Below are 18,237 nucleotides of genomic sequence, written 5' to 3'. Positions count from 1 at the left end.
ACATTCTAAGTCATAAAGTTTCTAACTTTATGAAAATGTATGGATAGAAAGTGTCTAAATCTTAAACCCTAACATTTAACAACACTTCAAGTCACAAAATACATGCATGGAGGAAAGTGAAGGGTCAAGATTCTATTTTTATAACTTTTAACACCCCAAAATGTCCAAAAAGGGCAACTCATTTGGTCCTAGTCCATACTCATATAGACAAAAGATATGGGACTAAAAGCACATAAATTCAAACATTAGCAAGATCTAGAGAGATAATCATCAAGTTCAAAACTTTATACCTCTTGGGGGTTGCTCAAGAAGTGTTCAACTCATATCTACAAAGCTTGGAGCTCCCTTCTTGCTTTCTAATGGCATCCTTCCCTCTACAATGGACATCAATCACCAAAAATGAGCTCAAAACACCACCAATGGAGATTAGGGTTTGAAAGGGATGAAGTGGGCAATGGAGGTCGATGAGGGAAAATGTCTTGGGGTTAATGCTGCTTAAATAGGGCTCAAACCATAAAAATTAGGGGTTTTCTCCAACAACGGCTACCATGTCGTGGCACCTATTGCCACGCCGTGGTGGTCCATTAAAAGCCCACAACCCATAGAGAATTTCCAAGCCATGGTAAGAATCCACCATGCCATGGCCACCAAGAATAATATTTAACATTTGCAAATTAAATTCATACCGGGAACAGGTGTTACAAAAATAAGTTTAAGGCATATGTGCTCTCGATATAACTCTCATTAGCTTGTAGAAGTTAACAATCAAACTCAAGAATGCTTATGTGCTCTACGTCAACCAATATATATAGATGTACTTATCACTTAAGTACTATATTAAGCTCTTAATAATTCCCGCACAATTTCATGGGTTTTGGCCATAAGAACATCCTATGTGCTCATGCAACCCTAATGCTTGGATCTAGGTTTCTCTATTGTACATGCTATTCGTCCAAGACTTTAAAACCCTAATTCTAGCATACAAGTAATCATATTAACATAAGAATTAGGTTTAGAGATTACCTTGATTGTTATGTAGCAATAACAATCTCAAATCTTCCTTGTATTGACTTTAGAAAGCTTAGAGTCACAAATGTCACTCCTCTAATGGCTCACAAACACCAAGAGCAAGAGGATGAAGAAGAGAAGAGAAGGAGGCTGCCCAAAACATGTGGAAACCCTAACCAATTAGTTCACCACGTTTTTGAGGCTTAAGGGTTCTTTAAATAGTGAAGCTATTAGGGTTATCTAACAAGGAAACCCTAATTTGGATGCTTAAGCCCTAAGTAACCCATGGACTCCTTCCTTAAAGGCCCTAGGACGATTTCTAATGGGTTTCCCCATATAATTCGTCCACCCCTTTAATATGGAGTCCAGTAGCTCAATATTCAACTATCACACAATTGACAGTTCTAGTCCCTTAAGTTTAATTAATGTCTTTTAGTCACAAACTTAATTCTTATTAATTCTTGACTAATATTAATTAAACAATATGATTTCTCCTTTAATATATTATTCTCATAACATATTAATAAATCATATTTAATCCTTTCTCTCCATAATTCATCCAATCAAGTTGCTTTGGTGAAGGCAACCCAAAAGGACCATGCACCATCGGGTCAAGTACATACCAAAATAGTTATGGACTTAGACACTAATCCAACAGTCTCCCACTTGGATAAGTCTAATAACTATTTTGCGTATGACTTCAGATCCTGATCTGCAATCGTAGCTTTCTAAAGCTGCTGTCAACTCTGATCTTATCAGATACGCGTGTCCTTCAGATAAGGGATCATATATTCCTCCATTCTAGATATCGTATAGACTGAGACATGGATCTAAATCATTCTCTCTGTCTATGTGTTGTTTCCCGAATTCAGATTTATGACAACTGACAACAGACTACAATTGAACACATCAATTTAGTCCCGGTTTGGCCAAGCGCTTAGGTGCCATCACTAAATCATCGAGGGGCCCACAGATATCGCTTTTATCCTACTTTGAATAAAAGGAACGGATAAAATTTGACTCAATGCTCGCTTGCACTCACTCACCAAATCACACACAACAATATGTTTTATAACACCAAGTTATTGGTGCGTTTACATATTATCAATGTGCAACTGATTCGCAAGATACAACTCACACATCTCGGTTTCAAGAATATAAGATGTTATCGTCTCACTAATCACTCGTGATACAAATCCATGAAGTGATCCAAGTGAGTGTGGGTTTAATCCAATGCTCAAATCATATTCATAAGCACTCATGAACGTTGCAGCAAACATTTGCTTATGTCTAATGCTATTCAGACAATCCACACACCAATTCACGACAGTCTTCATTCATATCTACTTCTAACATATGAACGATTGTGGCTCGTTTGAATAATTTGACTGTTCTAAACCAATTAAATTATTCAGGAAGTCAAAACATGCAAAGTGAAACACAAGAATAATACTAATCACATATGGCCTCAAACCTTTGAGTATAAATAAAACACCTTTTATTTATCACCATATCGATTACTCATTATTTGTTGTTTCGGGTAATCAACTTCTTACTTGAATTATTACAACACTTGTCCCATGCTCTTAGCATGCACACAATGTTTTACCTATGGTTCTTACTTTGTGAAATAGATCAAATGAACACATTTCCAATCATACTCATTTCACAACTCCTAATCCATTTTCATAAGTGAAAGAATATCAAATTCTTGCCACTTATGGAATATGTTAGATTCTAACCTTTTATGCAATGATCCTTTCGTAATGTCACTGCACTAAAGTCACAATGACTATTGCCAATGAAATTACAAATTCCTCTATCGGAGATTGTTACAAGACAATTCCTTAGATATGATGTCTCTCACTCAAAGTACATTCCTTTGAACATCCTTTTGCATAAAAGTTTCTAATCTAGACATTGATTCTTAATATCCAACTCCCAATATGGAAACGTTTCCATATTTTTCCATATGACAACTCATTCTTAATATAATCTTTTCTATTCATAATAATGTCGATAAGGTCCATCCAATACTATACTTCCAACTACTCACAAGCGACCAATCCTCGGCGAACTTTGGATTGTCCTTTGATAGTTGTTTAATTATCTTAGTCAAAACCGATTCTTGCCCTTTTCCCTCTAAATGCGCTAGACATTTGGAAAATTTTAGAATGGTCAAATATTATAGCATTTGCAATCGATCCTAAACCCGAAGCGTATGGGACACGATGCATAATGTCTTACATAAAGATTCGATACTTTATCAATCTTCTGCCATAATATTTTATGTGCTACGTTCTCTCAATTCGAAATATGAAGAGGAATACCGTAATCATAATCGAAATTTAAGAACACACTATGTATCCTTGACTAAGTTTATTAACATTCCACAACCTAAGCCTTTAGATTCGAAACGAAGCATAATATTCTCTCCCTTAATTATAGCAAAACAACTGTTCAACCCTTACAACTTTGCAAAGTATGACTCTTGTTTTCTATAATTAATATTGCTAACTTGCAATACTTGCCTTAATAATCATGTAATCATAACATTTATGCTCCCACTATCACGATGATTATTACAAACATAACACTTATGCTCCCACTAGCTTTTCAGAAACAGCTTAACTTTCAGAAAAACAATGCCTATTGAATTTCTTTAAGTTCATATTTCTAATACCCAATTCTTTGATAATATTTTACCAAGGCTTCTTAAACTTATACACCTTTGCCTTAGATAGCTCATATGTGTGTCTTAAACAATTCAGACTAATTGTCAAATCTCACAATTCGAATCATGGAAAGGGATACCGTAACCATAATCGAATTCGAGAATGCTATTTCACAATCACTATCTTCTTAAAATCTTCCTTAGTGAAAGCATTTCATCACAGTCATTTTCATGAAGGAGGGAATCTTATGACACTTAGATTTTAATGGTGTATATGTTCCTATCCATGTGAATTTTTCAAAACCAAAGTTTGCGACAAATTCAAACTCATATGGACCGAACTCTTAACAATCTTGATTTCTTGCCTTATGGTAACACGGCTGCCCACCATGTCTTCCAAGTAGTTAAGCAGTTCACCCTTTCCTATCAATGTACTTTTCATTGATCAAGGTCCTTGCCTTTTTATGCATTCAAATGAGAACTCATAGGCTCACATGCATAATTAACTCAATTTGGAACGGCACAAAAACAAGGTAATGTCAACACGATAGGTTGTAAACCTCTACTTGTGTGCTAGTGATGATCGGTAAGGTTTATTCTTGATTTGTTCTTGAAACCTTTCAAGACCATTAAGACTCCTTGACATATAAGATTCTCTTGTCAATAAACATTTCTTGACAAATATTCAAGAGTTAATGCAGCTTTTATCAAGACAAAACACTTCATAAAATTAGTTGGTCTTTGTCTTATCAAAGACATCATAACTAACCAATTTCAAATGTGTGAGAATAAGAAAACCTTTTTCCACATTCTACATTTGATGAATGTTATAAACCTTCTTAAGACTTGTCACTCAATATTACAATCATAACTCTAAGACTTGTTTTGGAATGAAGTATGATTGACCTCTTGATTTAACCATTTCTTCAATTCTTGATTCCTCTTCTTATACATACACTTGTACTAAGACTTATTTAGAGGATTAATTAAGATATGGTTCTTAATCATTAAGTCATATCATAAAGCATAAAAGGTACTCTCCCTTTTTCTTATAATAGAGAAACTTTTATCTTTCTGCCTACTTGATTCTTCTTATTCGTTCTGATATCGATTTAAAATATTTCAATCAACTAAGAATTATACTTAATCTCATAAGTGTAATCATATTTACTTAACCTTAGTAAATCATGACGAATATCTTTGTTACTCTTGTGGTGGACTTGATCAACACACAACCCTGTGTACTTGATCTCCCAGTCCTTCACTTGACACTTTGTCAACGAATTAGTCTAATTTTCCCAAATGTGAAAGTTTTTCATTCATCATACAATACTTGTTGTATGATTCCAAGTCTCTATCCAATTGAAACTTGGGCGATGAGAAACTTTCCTTATTTGGTAAATTCTTGACCATTCCACAATAATCACATCCATTCGTTGTAGAAATATGCAAACATCAATTTTCATAATGATTTCATTGCAAGGAAATAAATAAATAAATAAATAAGTTATATCAAAATTTTATTTTATTCATAAAAGCAGCGGATAACATTTGTCCTTACAATGCAAAATCAACTGAAAAACTATGTTGCCAAAAAGAAAAATTCCTAACAACTCTATCATAACTTCCTAAGCTCAAAATCTAATCTTCAAATCCATGCGATCGAGATCCATTTCTTCGTGATTAGATTTATCTTGCTTTTCCATCAAGCTTCCTCTCTTTTCACTGATCCTGCAAAACATTCAAATGCAATCTTATCATATCATGTATTGAGAATCAACGAATAGGAGCTTAATGGAGTTAGATAGTAAATTTTTCCTGAAGCACAACCATACTCTTTGACTCTCCCATCTTCTGGACTCTTCAGGCTCTTAGGACAGACTTGTATCCAACGCCCTTTCTCTTGGCAGCAAACGCAGGTCGGTTCTCCTAGAACGTCCTCGGAAGCATGGTTAGTTGACTTTCCCAACAAATATGCTCCATTGCTCTGCCAAATCATTTCTGATTCAGCAACAATGAGCATGTAAGTTAGGTCAATGAGGTTTGCGTCATGATCCATCATATAATACTTTCTTTTGAACTCATTATATGATTCAGGGAGTGACTGTAGAACCCAGCCTATAGCCAACTCATCAGGGAATGACGCACCCAACATAATCAACCTATCGATGTGTGCTTTCATTCCTAGAATGTGGGCACACATGGGTTTACCATCTTCATGTTTCATTTCCAATAGGGCTTTAGTGACATTGAACCTTTCAATTCTTCGATCTTGTGGGTTAGAGAGAATAATTGGAGGAGGAGGAGGAAGTGAAGCATGATCTCTTGTTCGTCGATCGAATCATGGAATATCATCTTCGTGTGGAATGCTTGTTCCACGGGATTTAGGAAGACCATAGTTGTTGAACTTTGACATCTACAAAATGGGAGAAAAATAAATTCAAGTTAGTTGATAGATTGAGTCCTTAATAAATCACCCAAATGAGATATTAAGGCTAGGACCCAACACAATACGCTACAACCTAGAAAAGGGATGCTGTAATCTAGTTGCAGAATATTTGAAGGTAAGTGAATGACGGTTCACTAATTTCCACCATGAAAAACGAAAAAAGAAATTTAAGTTTTAAATCTATGAAAACTCCTAGATCCTATGAGATTCATTGAACATTTCAATGGCATGTTTAAATCTCGACATGCCCTCTAGTTTGTGACTGGGATGCCGAGGATCACAAAGCGGGTGTGAATAACCATGCAAAATTACACGGTGCCCTCTCATGTTACAGTCACCTATTCGATGTGCCGGTAAACCACACACGCTCCACCGAACTATGACAAACATTGAGTCACCCTTTGCTACCTTTGCTTAGAACCATTTAGTGTGCCAGTAAACCACACACGCTCCACTAACGTCTTCGCAAGGGCACAAAGTGTAATTTCATGGAATTGCATCAATTCACTTTTGCCTAAAGTAACTAAGATTGGGAATTTGTAAAACATTTAGTTACTTTTGTACTTTATTATACTTATAATGGAAGGTTTTGTCTTATCCTACCCGTTCGGCTAACGACTCTCCACTAGTCAAGAGTGCGGTGGGTAAGAGTGGATACCCATTCAATCGCCATTTTATAGGCAATTTCCTTAAACACCCCTTATAGACCAGCTTCGTGAATGAGGCCTACTAACGGTAAGACTGACTTTTACTCATACATATATATAATGTTATACTTTTAATGTTATATATAGTATAGGGTGTATTTTACACTTTTAAAATACTAGGTGGTCAAATTTAACAATTATACTTTTAATTCAATTAATTTGTAAACCAAAACTTTTATGGATTTATTAAACCTCTTTTAATTATACACCTTAATTAATTAATAAAACCATAAGGGTGTGATATGAACTTTTCAAAACATAACTAGGGTTTTAGAATTTAACATTCCTAAATTAAACTTTTAATCAACTTTTAAATTCCAAAACTTGAGGGCAAGTTTTGAAACATTTCAAAACATTAGGGTTTAGAATTCAAATATTTCAAAATCAAACTTTTCAATCAAAATTTAAATTCTAAAAACTTGAGGGTAAGTTTTGAAACTTTTCAAAACATTTGGGTTTTAACTATTTAAATTTCAAAACAAAACTATTGAGTTCAAATTTAAACTATAAAACCTAGAGGGAAAAAATTGAAACTTTTCACAAGATAATTCAAATCCAAATTACAAATAATCAAATAATATCTAATAAAACAATTGATTATCTAAAATTTGACAATTATCTTCTATTTAGGTAAGGATAATCACCAAATATTGATAAAATTCGGATTTTATAACAAAAACATGTTTATGGTAATTATCCAAACCCAAAACAGGAAGAAAATCGCGAAAATTAGCTGTCAGACGTTTCGACTCGTCGAGTTTGGACTTGGACTCGTCGAGTACACCTGAATCGGCGAGTGCACCAAGTGACTCGGCGAGTCAAACACTCAGAACCCAAAAATTTCGATTTTCAGTGCTGATTTCGATCAAATATGCATCAATACAATAGAAACCAATCTAGGCTCTGATACCACTGATGGGTTTTGGCCATAAGAACATCTTATGTGCTCATGCAACCCTAATGCTTGGATCTAGGTTTCTCTATTATACATGCTATTCGTCCAAGACTTTAAAACCCTAATTCTAGCATACAAGTAATCATATTAACATAAGAATTAGGTTTAGATATTACATTGATTGTTATGTAGCAATAACAATCTCAAATCCTCCTTGTATTGACTTTAGAAAGCTTAGAGTCACAAAGGTCACTCCTCTAATGGCTCACAAACACCAAGAGCAAGAGGATGAAGAAGAGAAGAGAAGGAGGCTGTCCAAAACATGTAGAAACCCTAACCAATTAGTTCACCACGTTTTTGAGGCTTAAGGGTTCTTTAAATAGTGAAGCTATTAGGGTTATCTAACAAGGAAACCCTAATTTGGATGCTTAAGCCCTAAGCAACCCATTGACTCCTTCCTTAAAGGCCCTAGGACGATTTCTAATGGGTTTCCCCATAGAATTCGTCCACCCCTTTAATATGGAGTCCATTAGCTCAATATTCAACTATCACACAATTGACAGTTCTAGTCCCTTAAGTTTAATTAATGTCTTTTAGTCACAAACTTAATTCTTATTAATTCTTGACTAATATTAATTAAACAATATGATTTCTCCTTTAATATATTATTCTCATAACATATTAATAAATCATATTTAATCCTTTCTCTCCATAATTCATCCAATCAAGTTGCTTTGGTGAAGGCAACCCAAAAGGACCATGCACCATCGGGTCAAGTACATACCAAAATAGTTATGGACTTAGACACTAATCCAACACAATTAACTCATATAACAACCTAAATAAGTTAGTTAAGTCATTAGAAAAACAAGGGAACTAATTTGGGGTCAAACAAACAAGTCAAACCCAAGATGCAAAATTTGTGGAATTTTCTAGGAGACCGCACGACCTATGTGAAATTTTCCTTGGAAAACCCATAGAAAACTTGTGGAATTCTACAGGAGACCACATGTATTTTATAATAAAACAATTTGTAATGTATTTTGAACAATATATTTAATTCTATTTCATTTTCATTCCACACGCCAAAATGATACACAACTACACAAGTACCTTACAAACCTACTATAATGACATTCAACTAACTATGACAATGCACTTATATGACAAGTCTTAAAGAATATTTAAATAACCAAAAACACTACAACCTATGAAAACATTTTCTTTGTACCAACTATAATGTAGGGATGTCAACGGGGGCAAACGAGACGGAGAGTGCATCCCCCCCCCCCCCCCCTTATTACCCTCGTCACCGTCCCGATTGATTTTGGGTTGCCTTTTTCTTTTTTTGGCTAAACGAAGTTGTTTGGGTTAAAAAAACTATTTTTTAGATAACAAATAATTATTTTTATAGCAAAATTTTACATGTTAAAAAAAATTATGACATCTTAAAAACATGTTTTTTGTTGAATTTTTTGGAAGCTTAGAATCATGTTATTGTTTATTATATTTATATAACTAATATATGTAAATATATGTATAATTTATTAAAGGGGGCCCCATGGGGTTTTGGGATGGGACTGCCCATCCCGCCCCCGCCCCAGAAATTAAAACAGTGTTTAATCTTGCCTCTGCCCTCATTTTTTTTTAATAAATATCCCCAAACGGGACGGGACCCCCACGTGAACGACGTCTCGCGAGACTTTTTGACATCCCTACTACAATGTAATTCTTTAATTGGTTTTTGCACACCGAATCAGTAGAACGATGTTGAATCATCTTAGTCAATTGATTATGCATTTCAAAACATTTCCTTTGTATCAACTATAATGTAGTTCTTCATCATACCACTTAAAATCTCCATAATTTTGGTCTTTATCTAAAAAACATGGACAACCAAAGCAACGCCTACATGCTTTATTATCCCATCAAGAAGTCGAAAACTTAGGTTGAATATCACAATCACATCCGGTGTGATTTCTTTGTCTACGTACGTAAGTTTGAGAACTTAAATCATTTGAATGAAAGTGTATCACCATTATATTCATGAACAAGTGTTTGAGATTAGTTGTCATGGATGTTTTTTTTGTGGAATAACCTTGTCCGAAATCCGAAATATGAAATCCGACTTAGAAATTCAAAACCAGTATTTTGAAATCCAAAACGTCCTTTCTTTTGATGAAAATATATTTTGATGAGACGTAAAGTTAATCCAAAATTACTTAGGTCTATTACGAAATGCTCAACTTCGGATTAGTTGGTAATTTTTGCAAATGTCTACATAAAGTGGGATTAATTAATAAAAAAACATTGAATTTTTATGAATTTTACCTTTTATTTGCAAATATAGGTAAAACAATGATTAAATGAATTAGGCGTCATATTTTTTGTATTTGGCCAAAGTAAGGACAAAATACGATTGCATTCATCAAAAAAGAATGGTAAAGGGAAGACGTTAAATGCCAAGTTTCATCAAAGTGTGACAACGACACACCATTTGACACGTCCTCTAATGTGTATTTTTCTTCGCTTTTGATTGCCAAAAGGAATCTCAATCAGCTTAAACTTTTTTGCTTAATCGCTTATACAGATAAGACTGGTGGTTGTACCCATTTCGCGCACAATTCTCAGGTAAACGCACAATTCCTTCTCCTTTTCCTTCCTTTTGATTTGTTTGATCCAATATGCCTTTTATCAGGTTTTGTTGTTTCAATTGCTTCTGAATTATAGTTCACAGTTTGATTTATTCGATTCTATTTATCGAAAAGTTATAGGGTTTTTTTTTTTATTATTATTTTCATGCTGGCCTTCAGTGATTTCGTCTGTGATATGCTCGATCACAATTCTCATGTACTGTTGCCGAAGAAATCACTGACCGGTTCGATTTTTTTGTATGTATTATTTGATTCCGGATATGTATTTGAAATCAGTTGTCAGGTGTTCGTTTGACTTTCAGCTCAAACACGATAATTATTCATCTGCAGAAATACAAGTTTCCGACTTAGGGATTGTTTCGATTATCGTTTTTGAAAGTGATTACTCTATTGAAAATTCAGAATCACATAATCAACCTTGATAAAACATGGTGTTGGAGACAGATAATCACTTTTGATAGTGCGATGTGTTTGGGAAATTGATATCGTTTAACGAATAGATAAAATTGGGTCAACTGACAGGTCTATATCTAACTAATTCTACTCTAATAGTGGATAATTATACTTTCGTTGCAACTATGAGCAAACTGATTATTTGACCTCTAAATAACTTTATATTCATAATTGAAACTAGATTTGCTGAAACATTATAAACTGATGGGAATAAGTATTCTGTGTAACTTGTGTAATTAGAGTTTGATCTCAACTGATAAGCAATCATTTTCTTCTTGTAGGTGCATCTTTAGTATTAGTGATCAAATTTAGGTAAATGGGATCAGAAGGGCCTCCAGCAGTAACGTTCCATGTGACAGGGTTTAAGAAATTTCATGGAGTTTCAGACAATCCAACTGAGAAAATTGTTAATAATTTGAACGAGTATATGAAGAAGAATGGATTGCCAAAGGGGGTGACACTTGGTAGTTGCACAATTCTGGAGACTGCAGGCCAAGGAGCTCTTGTTCCTTTGTATCAGACATTACAATCTGCTGTCAGCAAGGACACTGAACAATCCAATTTTTCCAAAGTCATTCTGGTCAGTTGTTATCTCTAATCTTTGATTCTCAATTTTCTATGTGAAATTGATGTTTACTAATTGTATACATACAAAGTTAATATTCATTACTACTTCATAGGTTTCTATCTCTAAATTTTGAGATCATCATTCATCCATTATGATTTTATTTTTTTATCCACAAAAGGTCACCTACTGCATATTCCATGTATCTAAATTCAACCTTAATACTAGATTGAGCAACCGTATGTTATTAGTTCATACCCCATACCACCATATCATAATACCCAGAGGCTGATCCTTGTGAATTGAGTAGTTGACAAATAAAGTATCACCATGCATATAGATCCTTTATGCCAGTCTTTATCATAGCTGTTATAAATGTTCCAAAAAAATGTCCTTGGTGATTGTATTGAATCATTACGTTATTTATAACAAAGCCCAAAATTCCCATCAAATCAAGGTGGGAGTTCCATAAAATTTCCTTTCTCTAAGGCCCTGTTCCTCTTTATTTTCCTATTAACCGCTGTCCAGATAAGATAAAGTACTGTTTGAATGATACTTCGAGAAAGAGGAAAAATAAAAAATAATCAAGGGAAATTTGTGAACACTTGGGATTTAATGGGGAAAACTTTGTTTCTGTAACTTTTTCTATTGAGTTGTTCTTAACTTCTTTTTGCATTAGTTAAAAAGAAACATCTATATAATATACAGCTTCTGAGGATTTTGTTTTGTTCCCACAAAGTCAATTAAGTAAAAGAGTGATACATGGGGAAATATGATTGGGAACATGGGAAGGGTAATTGTGATATTTTAAAAATGCTCACAAACTATGTAAACAAGAAAGATAGATGGAATCTAAAGGAAAATTCATGTTTTAGGCACTGGAAAGAGGCAAGTCAACGTGAGTTTTTCCATGATAGTTTAGATTATTATAGGTGCACTTAGTAGAAGTAAACACAAGAAGACGAGGCTTTAGCACAAATGTGTGCTTATGGGCTAAATGCAAGAAATAGCAATGTAGTTTCATATATTTGTGTATTATAACTTCCATTTCATTTCATTACAGCATTGTACTTTGCTATAACTGGATAGATTTGTGCAACAATGTTTAATATATTTACCAATTTGTGCAACCAGTATCAATGAGTTGTTTACAAGTAAAATGTTGTATATTCTGTCCTATAAATGCACATTTCGTGTAGAAAACAGCTTAATTGCAAAAACATCGTTGCATAAATGAGCATTTAAACCTTTATTTTTATTATTTTTAATGTGTGTATGAACTATAAGCCAATGAATTATATAATATAATATAATACATATATATTTTTGCAAATTCTTATTTTTTCAGTTACATTTTGGAGTTAATAGCGGGGCCACAAGGTTTGCTATTGAGCATCAAGCTGTAAATGAAGCTACTTTCCGCTGTCCTGATGAGATGGGATGGAAGCCTCAGGTAACTAACTATCTAAAATGTTCAAAAAACACCCTTGTACTTCAAAATTGTTATGAAAAAAAGGTAAGTAACTAATATAATTCCTGTAATGTCAAATCCTTTTTATTTGCAGAAAGTTCCTATTATTCCTGCAGATGGTGGAATTTCAAAAACACGAAAGGTATAATCATTTCCAATGATGAGGGAGGGCATTTACGTCTTTTCATAAGATTTGAAACTAAATTTTTACTTGTTGTTTATTGCAGACATGTGTTCCTGTGGATGAGATAACAAGATCGTTGGCAAAGATGGGTTATGATGTGGTGACATCAGATGATGCGGGCAGATTTGTGTGCAACTATGTGTACTATCATTCCCTTCGGTTTGCAGAGCAAAATGGGGTTAAATCTGTCTTTGTACACGTCCCTCTCTTCCAAACAATCGAACAAGACATCCAAATGCAATTTGTTGCTTCCTTGTTGGAGCTGCTTGCTTCTTTATGCTAGAAATCTACCTTCTGTTTATTGTCTGCTCAAATCCAAATCCTTCAAAGGTTTCTTGTTTTATTTTAATAATCAGTAACGTTTCCTTTTCTTGTGTTGAATTTGCATCTACTGCATTTGCTCCTACTTTTCTTATGTTTCACAACTTGTGAATATTATTAATCAAGCCAAGCCATTGTCTCCTTGTGTTGTTGCGAATCTGTATATGTATCTATATCTGCATCTATGTAACTTTTGTTTGAGTTTTTGGCTTTTGATCACTTTACAGTTCCCAGGGTTTTTTTTGGATGTTGTTGCGATCAAGTGTTGAAGTAGACTAACATAAAGCCAGAAATACATTACTTGATGAATGATACTTTTTTTTGGGTTTGTTATGTTAAATTTAGTCATCTGCCCTTTTGCAGTAAAAAGTAAAAAGTAAAAAGTAAAACGACTATCGAACTTGAAGGAGGCGGATTATGTTGACGGATAATTGCGGCAATTGATTTTAGTGGAATCGTAGTTGGTTGGGTATATTGGTTTTAAGTTCATGTAATTATTTTCATGCTAATAATTGCTATTCGAAATTATTGTGATTTATTTTAGAATAGAAATTCAACAATATTTATGAGGGTGTGCTACATTTTGAGGCAAGCCGTCATCAAAGAAATTATTAGCATAAAAATAATTACATGAGAATTAAAACCAATATACCCAACCAGCTACGATTCCACTAAAATCAATTGCCGCAATTATACCAATTTAATTATGTTGTAATTAATTAATATCAACACCACTGCACACCAAGATCGAACTTATGTTTATAAAAATATCTATCTTTAATATTATTAAAAAAGAACCCTTAATTCATCAATGAAGCAATCAGGCCTTTGATTGTATTTCAATGATTTGTTTTTCACCCTTAGATCAAATTGCTGACATCATCTTCCCCAAATAGAATTCAAAAAAAATTTCAATTAATTATAGAATATTTAAATTCATCAATTATATTATCAATTAAAGCATATCATTTAATTTATATACTAGATATCAGTTTCTCTAATCCACGTTGTTCCTAATTTAACTTCTTTATTTATAGCTCTTGGCTTCAAATTCAAATCCGTTTAACTTTTTTTTTTTTTGAAAAAACTCATTAAATAAACATATCAATAATTCGGTTATTAAAATATAAAATCTAATCAAATCCCAGTAAATCAGCAAACTATTTGGGAGTTAAAATTAAATCAATATTATTTATAATTTATCTCACAGTATATTCCACATAAAATGAACCAGTTTGAGATATTGGTTTGAATTTTAAAACTCATCGAATAAGCAAGTTAATTAATTTGAAATTTTGAATCAATATAACTGATATCTTAATTCTTTTTCTAAATGAATAGCCGAAAATCTCCAAGATAATATCTTAGGATCCCACTTTTTTGGAAGATGATATTTTTTTACTTTTCAAAATTTTGTGTCAAATTTTACTTTATAATGTCATTTTATATTGTATATTTATTTATTATTTGGTTTTTATAGAAGCAAACAAATAAATATAACACTCTAGGATAAGTATGCACAACAATTTGCATACTATTTAAAAAATAACAAACAAACTCCTATGATAGTTGTTATTCAATACGGAAAAATATTTTATTATAGAGGTTTGTTCATTACTCTGATTCACAACTTACACCTTAAAAAAATTTCAAAATATTATTCTTCCTTTTACTATAAATGAATATACATTTATACTAACTTCATTATGCATCGTTTCAAAACGGTTCTCCGTCACAATTGTTTCACTACGGTTAGGATCTTTATCAATGATCCTATTTTAAAGCAACAAAAATAACATCTTCTTTATTGTTAAGATTTCTTGCCAAAGCCAGTCCAGAAAAGCATATATACTAATTGTAGCAACGCTTTGTCCTTCATCCTTTACTCTGCAAATGATGATTTCCTTAATAAGTTTAATTTTCATGTTATTACTGATCTCCAACAAGTAGATGAGGCTTATATATTTAACTTCCATTTATGAAATATACATTACGTTAAATAGTTTTTGGATTATTTTTACCCTCATATTTCGTTTTACTTTTTATTATATAATTTAAACTTATATCAATAGTTATCATAAAAAAATATTGATTTTTGTCGGTACGATTAAGCATGTGTGTACTCTATAGTTCTTTCATGTCACAGCAGTGAGACAGGAAGAGGCCTTAGTGACCATTAAAGATGAAAATGTAAGATATAATTTAAGAATATTATATAAAGTGTAAATTTTAGATTTGTGATATTTATTTCTATGAAAAATAAGCTGTTTGATTGGTATGTTACATATATGAGTTTTATTTATTTATTATTTATTTATTATTTTTTTTGATTTAATTTGATTTTGACAAGTTTGATCTAGAATTGATAATTGAAGCATGTGTGAAAGATATGTGCTAACGATTTTGAATTTATAATGCCCTCCAGAAACCAACCGTAGCCTCACATACTGCTCCCTGGTATCTTAGTAGCTCTTAGCATTTCTCCAAATTCAGCTACAAGAAGTCATAGATGCACTTCTTGAATCAATCCATTAAACTGGATTTCATTTGTTAGTTGGATGTGGTGACCAAAATGCAAGATTTATGAAAGTCCATTATACTTTATTAGTGTTAACCTATGATAAATTATGAAACTAATATTATTTTTTATTCATAACATGTTTTTTTTTTGTAATAATTTCTTTAAGTGAAAGATATGTATATTTGATTGGGCTTAGCCTGAAAAATCATATTTTAATTCTTATAAGGGAAAAATACTTTAGAAATCGACCAAATTACATGTCTGAATTTGATGTTTATGGTTATGGCAATGCACTTTAATTATAATGTTTATCGAATTTCCTTGCAGAATGTAAGGTTGTTGGTACATATAACAACTTATTGTTGCTTTTGGTTTTACAGGGCCAATATGAAAAGAGCCATGTGAGCCTCCATGGGGGTTGGTACACTGAACATAGTCGATTCATAAAGCTACTACACACCATGTTTTAATCAATGAGTCACATCATGTCGTGATAAAACAAAGATCATGTGGATTATTTATGTTAAAAATTACTGTATTAAAAAACCAAATTGCTCTAACATAAATATTTAATATTTTTATTTAATAAGTTTGGTTCAAAATTCTAAAAATGAATTTAACTAACATTTTTTATTAAAATTTCACCTAAGACAATACCACCTATTAATATGATATGTATTTAATTTATATTCTCTGTGTTAAACGTCGGGTCGTAATCAAAACAAAAACAAAAAGGGCAAAAATGACCTTGAAATAGGAGTCCATGTGATTTATTCAAACTTAATAATGAATGTAAAATAATACTCCTATATCAATCAATCGAAAAGTGTTGAAATTCTTGATATAATGCTGGTGAGCTCTGTTGCCGCCATGGAAACGGTGGAAGACGGACCTAAAATTCCCGAAAGTTGCAAAAAATCATGGAGAAGGGAGAAGACGATCGAATCAGTGAGTTGCCTGATTGCTTGTTTCTACAAATCCTGTCTTGTTTACCCTGTACAAAAGGTGCCATTAGAACAGGTACACTTTCGAAGCGATGGACAAATCTTTGGAGTAAGCTTTTCTTCTTTAGTTTTCATACATATTGAGGATAATCAACCATGGTCCGATTTTGTTTCGTGCGTCGACAAAACCCTAGTTCAATGTCGGCAAGTGAAGCTTAAGAAATTCGAAGTGGATGCCACTTATGATACTGGCTTTGAATCGCAAGTCAACAATTGGATACGTTATGCTACAAGATGTAATGTTGAAGAGCTTTACTTAACGTTATGGGATATGGATTCCGAAGAGGAGTGTCTGGTAGATCAATTTTTTATTCATAAGTTCATGTTTTACTGATTTGAGATTATCAGGCTGTGAACGATATTATCGAAAAATATTTCATCACTAACAATCATAGATGATTTGTTGTTGTGGAAGCTTTTGTTAGTAAACTTGCCTTCTTTAGTGGAAGCAGAGTTAGATTATACAAGGATAGGGCATTGGGGAACATCGCATAAAGAAGATGAAGAAGAGATGCTTAAAGGATTTAATACTAAACCTCTCCCATGTCAAGGATCTTAAAATTGGGATTTTCTGTTGTATGGTAAAATTCTGCTTCCCTCTTACAATTTATATCTATGTAAAAATCATATGATCATTAAAATGTAAATTTTGAGTGTTTGGTTAAAAATGATTATGATTACGATTTCTGATTGTTGTTGAATAAAGAATTGACCCTAACTATCTCTATCTTTAATCAACTGATTATCTGCTTTAAATCATAGTAGTCTCTATCTAAATGCACCTCCAAACATCCCCATACATTTACGTTGTAGAAGAAAGTCAGAAACTACAAACCCATCTCAACATTCTTATTTGTTAATATATGTTATACATGTGCTGCTTATAACTCATCTGTATGAAGCATGTATATCTTCGCTTCTACCTCTTGGCTCTCTTTCTATTCTAACGAGATGTCATTGCAAGATTCCCATATTTGTTATCTTCTCACTTGTATTCTTTTGTTGGTAGGTTCTGAAGCGTTTGGAAGCTAAAAGGTTTTGCGTTTTCATCAAATATGAAGTTTCCTGATGGTTTTCATTATTGGTCTGAGAGTGAGAGTGAGAGTGATTCAGTTGGGAGCGGAGATTTGTAATGAATTGAATTTATGTTTTGGCACGTAAAATATTGTCTCTATTTTCTCTTCATTTTTGGTATATGTGGTTCCATTGTTTCCTCTCAATTGGGTTGTGGATCATTTCATATTTTAAGATATTGGTCGATTGATTGTTTCATATGTTCTTTCTCTATTTAACAAATTCATTATATATATATATATATATATATATATATA

General features: G+C 32.8%; 1 protein-coding gene and 1 long non-coding RNA gene across 2 annotated transcripts; both read left to right on the top strand.

The window, feature by feature from the left end:
- The first annotated feature begins 10,171 nt into the window (after window positions 1-10,171).
- LOC145061883 (Peptidase C15, pyroglutamyl peptidase I-like protein) lies at window positions 10,172-13,522 on the top strand. The gene is made up of 5 exons (XM_079009463.1): window positions 10,172-10,364; window positions 11,122-11,420; window positions 12,754-12,858; window positions 12,971-13,018; window positions 13,104-13,522. The coding sequence occupies exons 2-5, from the start codon at window positions 11,157-11,159 to the stop codon at window positions 13,341-13,343; spliced, it is 657 nt and encodes a 218-aa protein (XP_078865589.1). The 5' UTR covers window positions 10,172-10,364; window positions 11,122-11,156; the 3' UTR covers window positions 13,344-13,522.
- A 3,171-nt stretch (window positions 13,523-16,693) lies between these two features.
- On the top strand, window positions 16,694-18,178 carry LOC145064931 (uncharacterized). The gene is made up of 2 exons (XR_013688150.1): window positions 16,694-17,487; window positions 17,916-18,178. It is a non-coding gene; the product is annotated as an uncharacterized LOC145064931 (long non-coding RNA).
- The last annotated feature ends 59 nt before the right edge of the window (window positions 18,179-18,237 follow it).

The sequence above is a fragment of the Lactuca serriola genome, chromosome 7 (genome assembly GCF_051521515.1).
Source record: "Lactuca serriola cultivar US96UC23 chromosome 7, Lser_US96UC23_V15, whole genome shotgun sequence".
NCBI classification, from domain to species: Eukaryota; Viridiplantae; Streptophyta; class Magnoliopsida; order Asterales; family Asteraceae; genus Lactuca; species Lactuca serriola.
The sequence above is the reverse complement of the archived record's forward strand: the minus strand, read 5'-3'. Positions and strand labels throughout refer to the sequence as shown.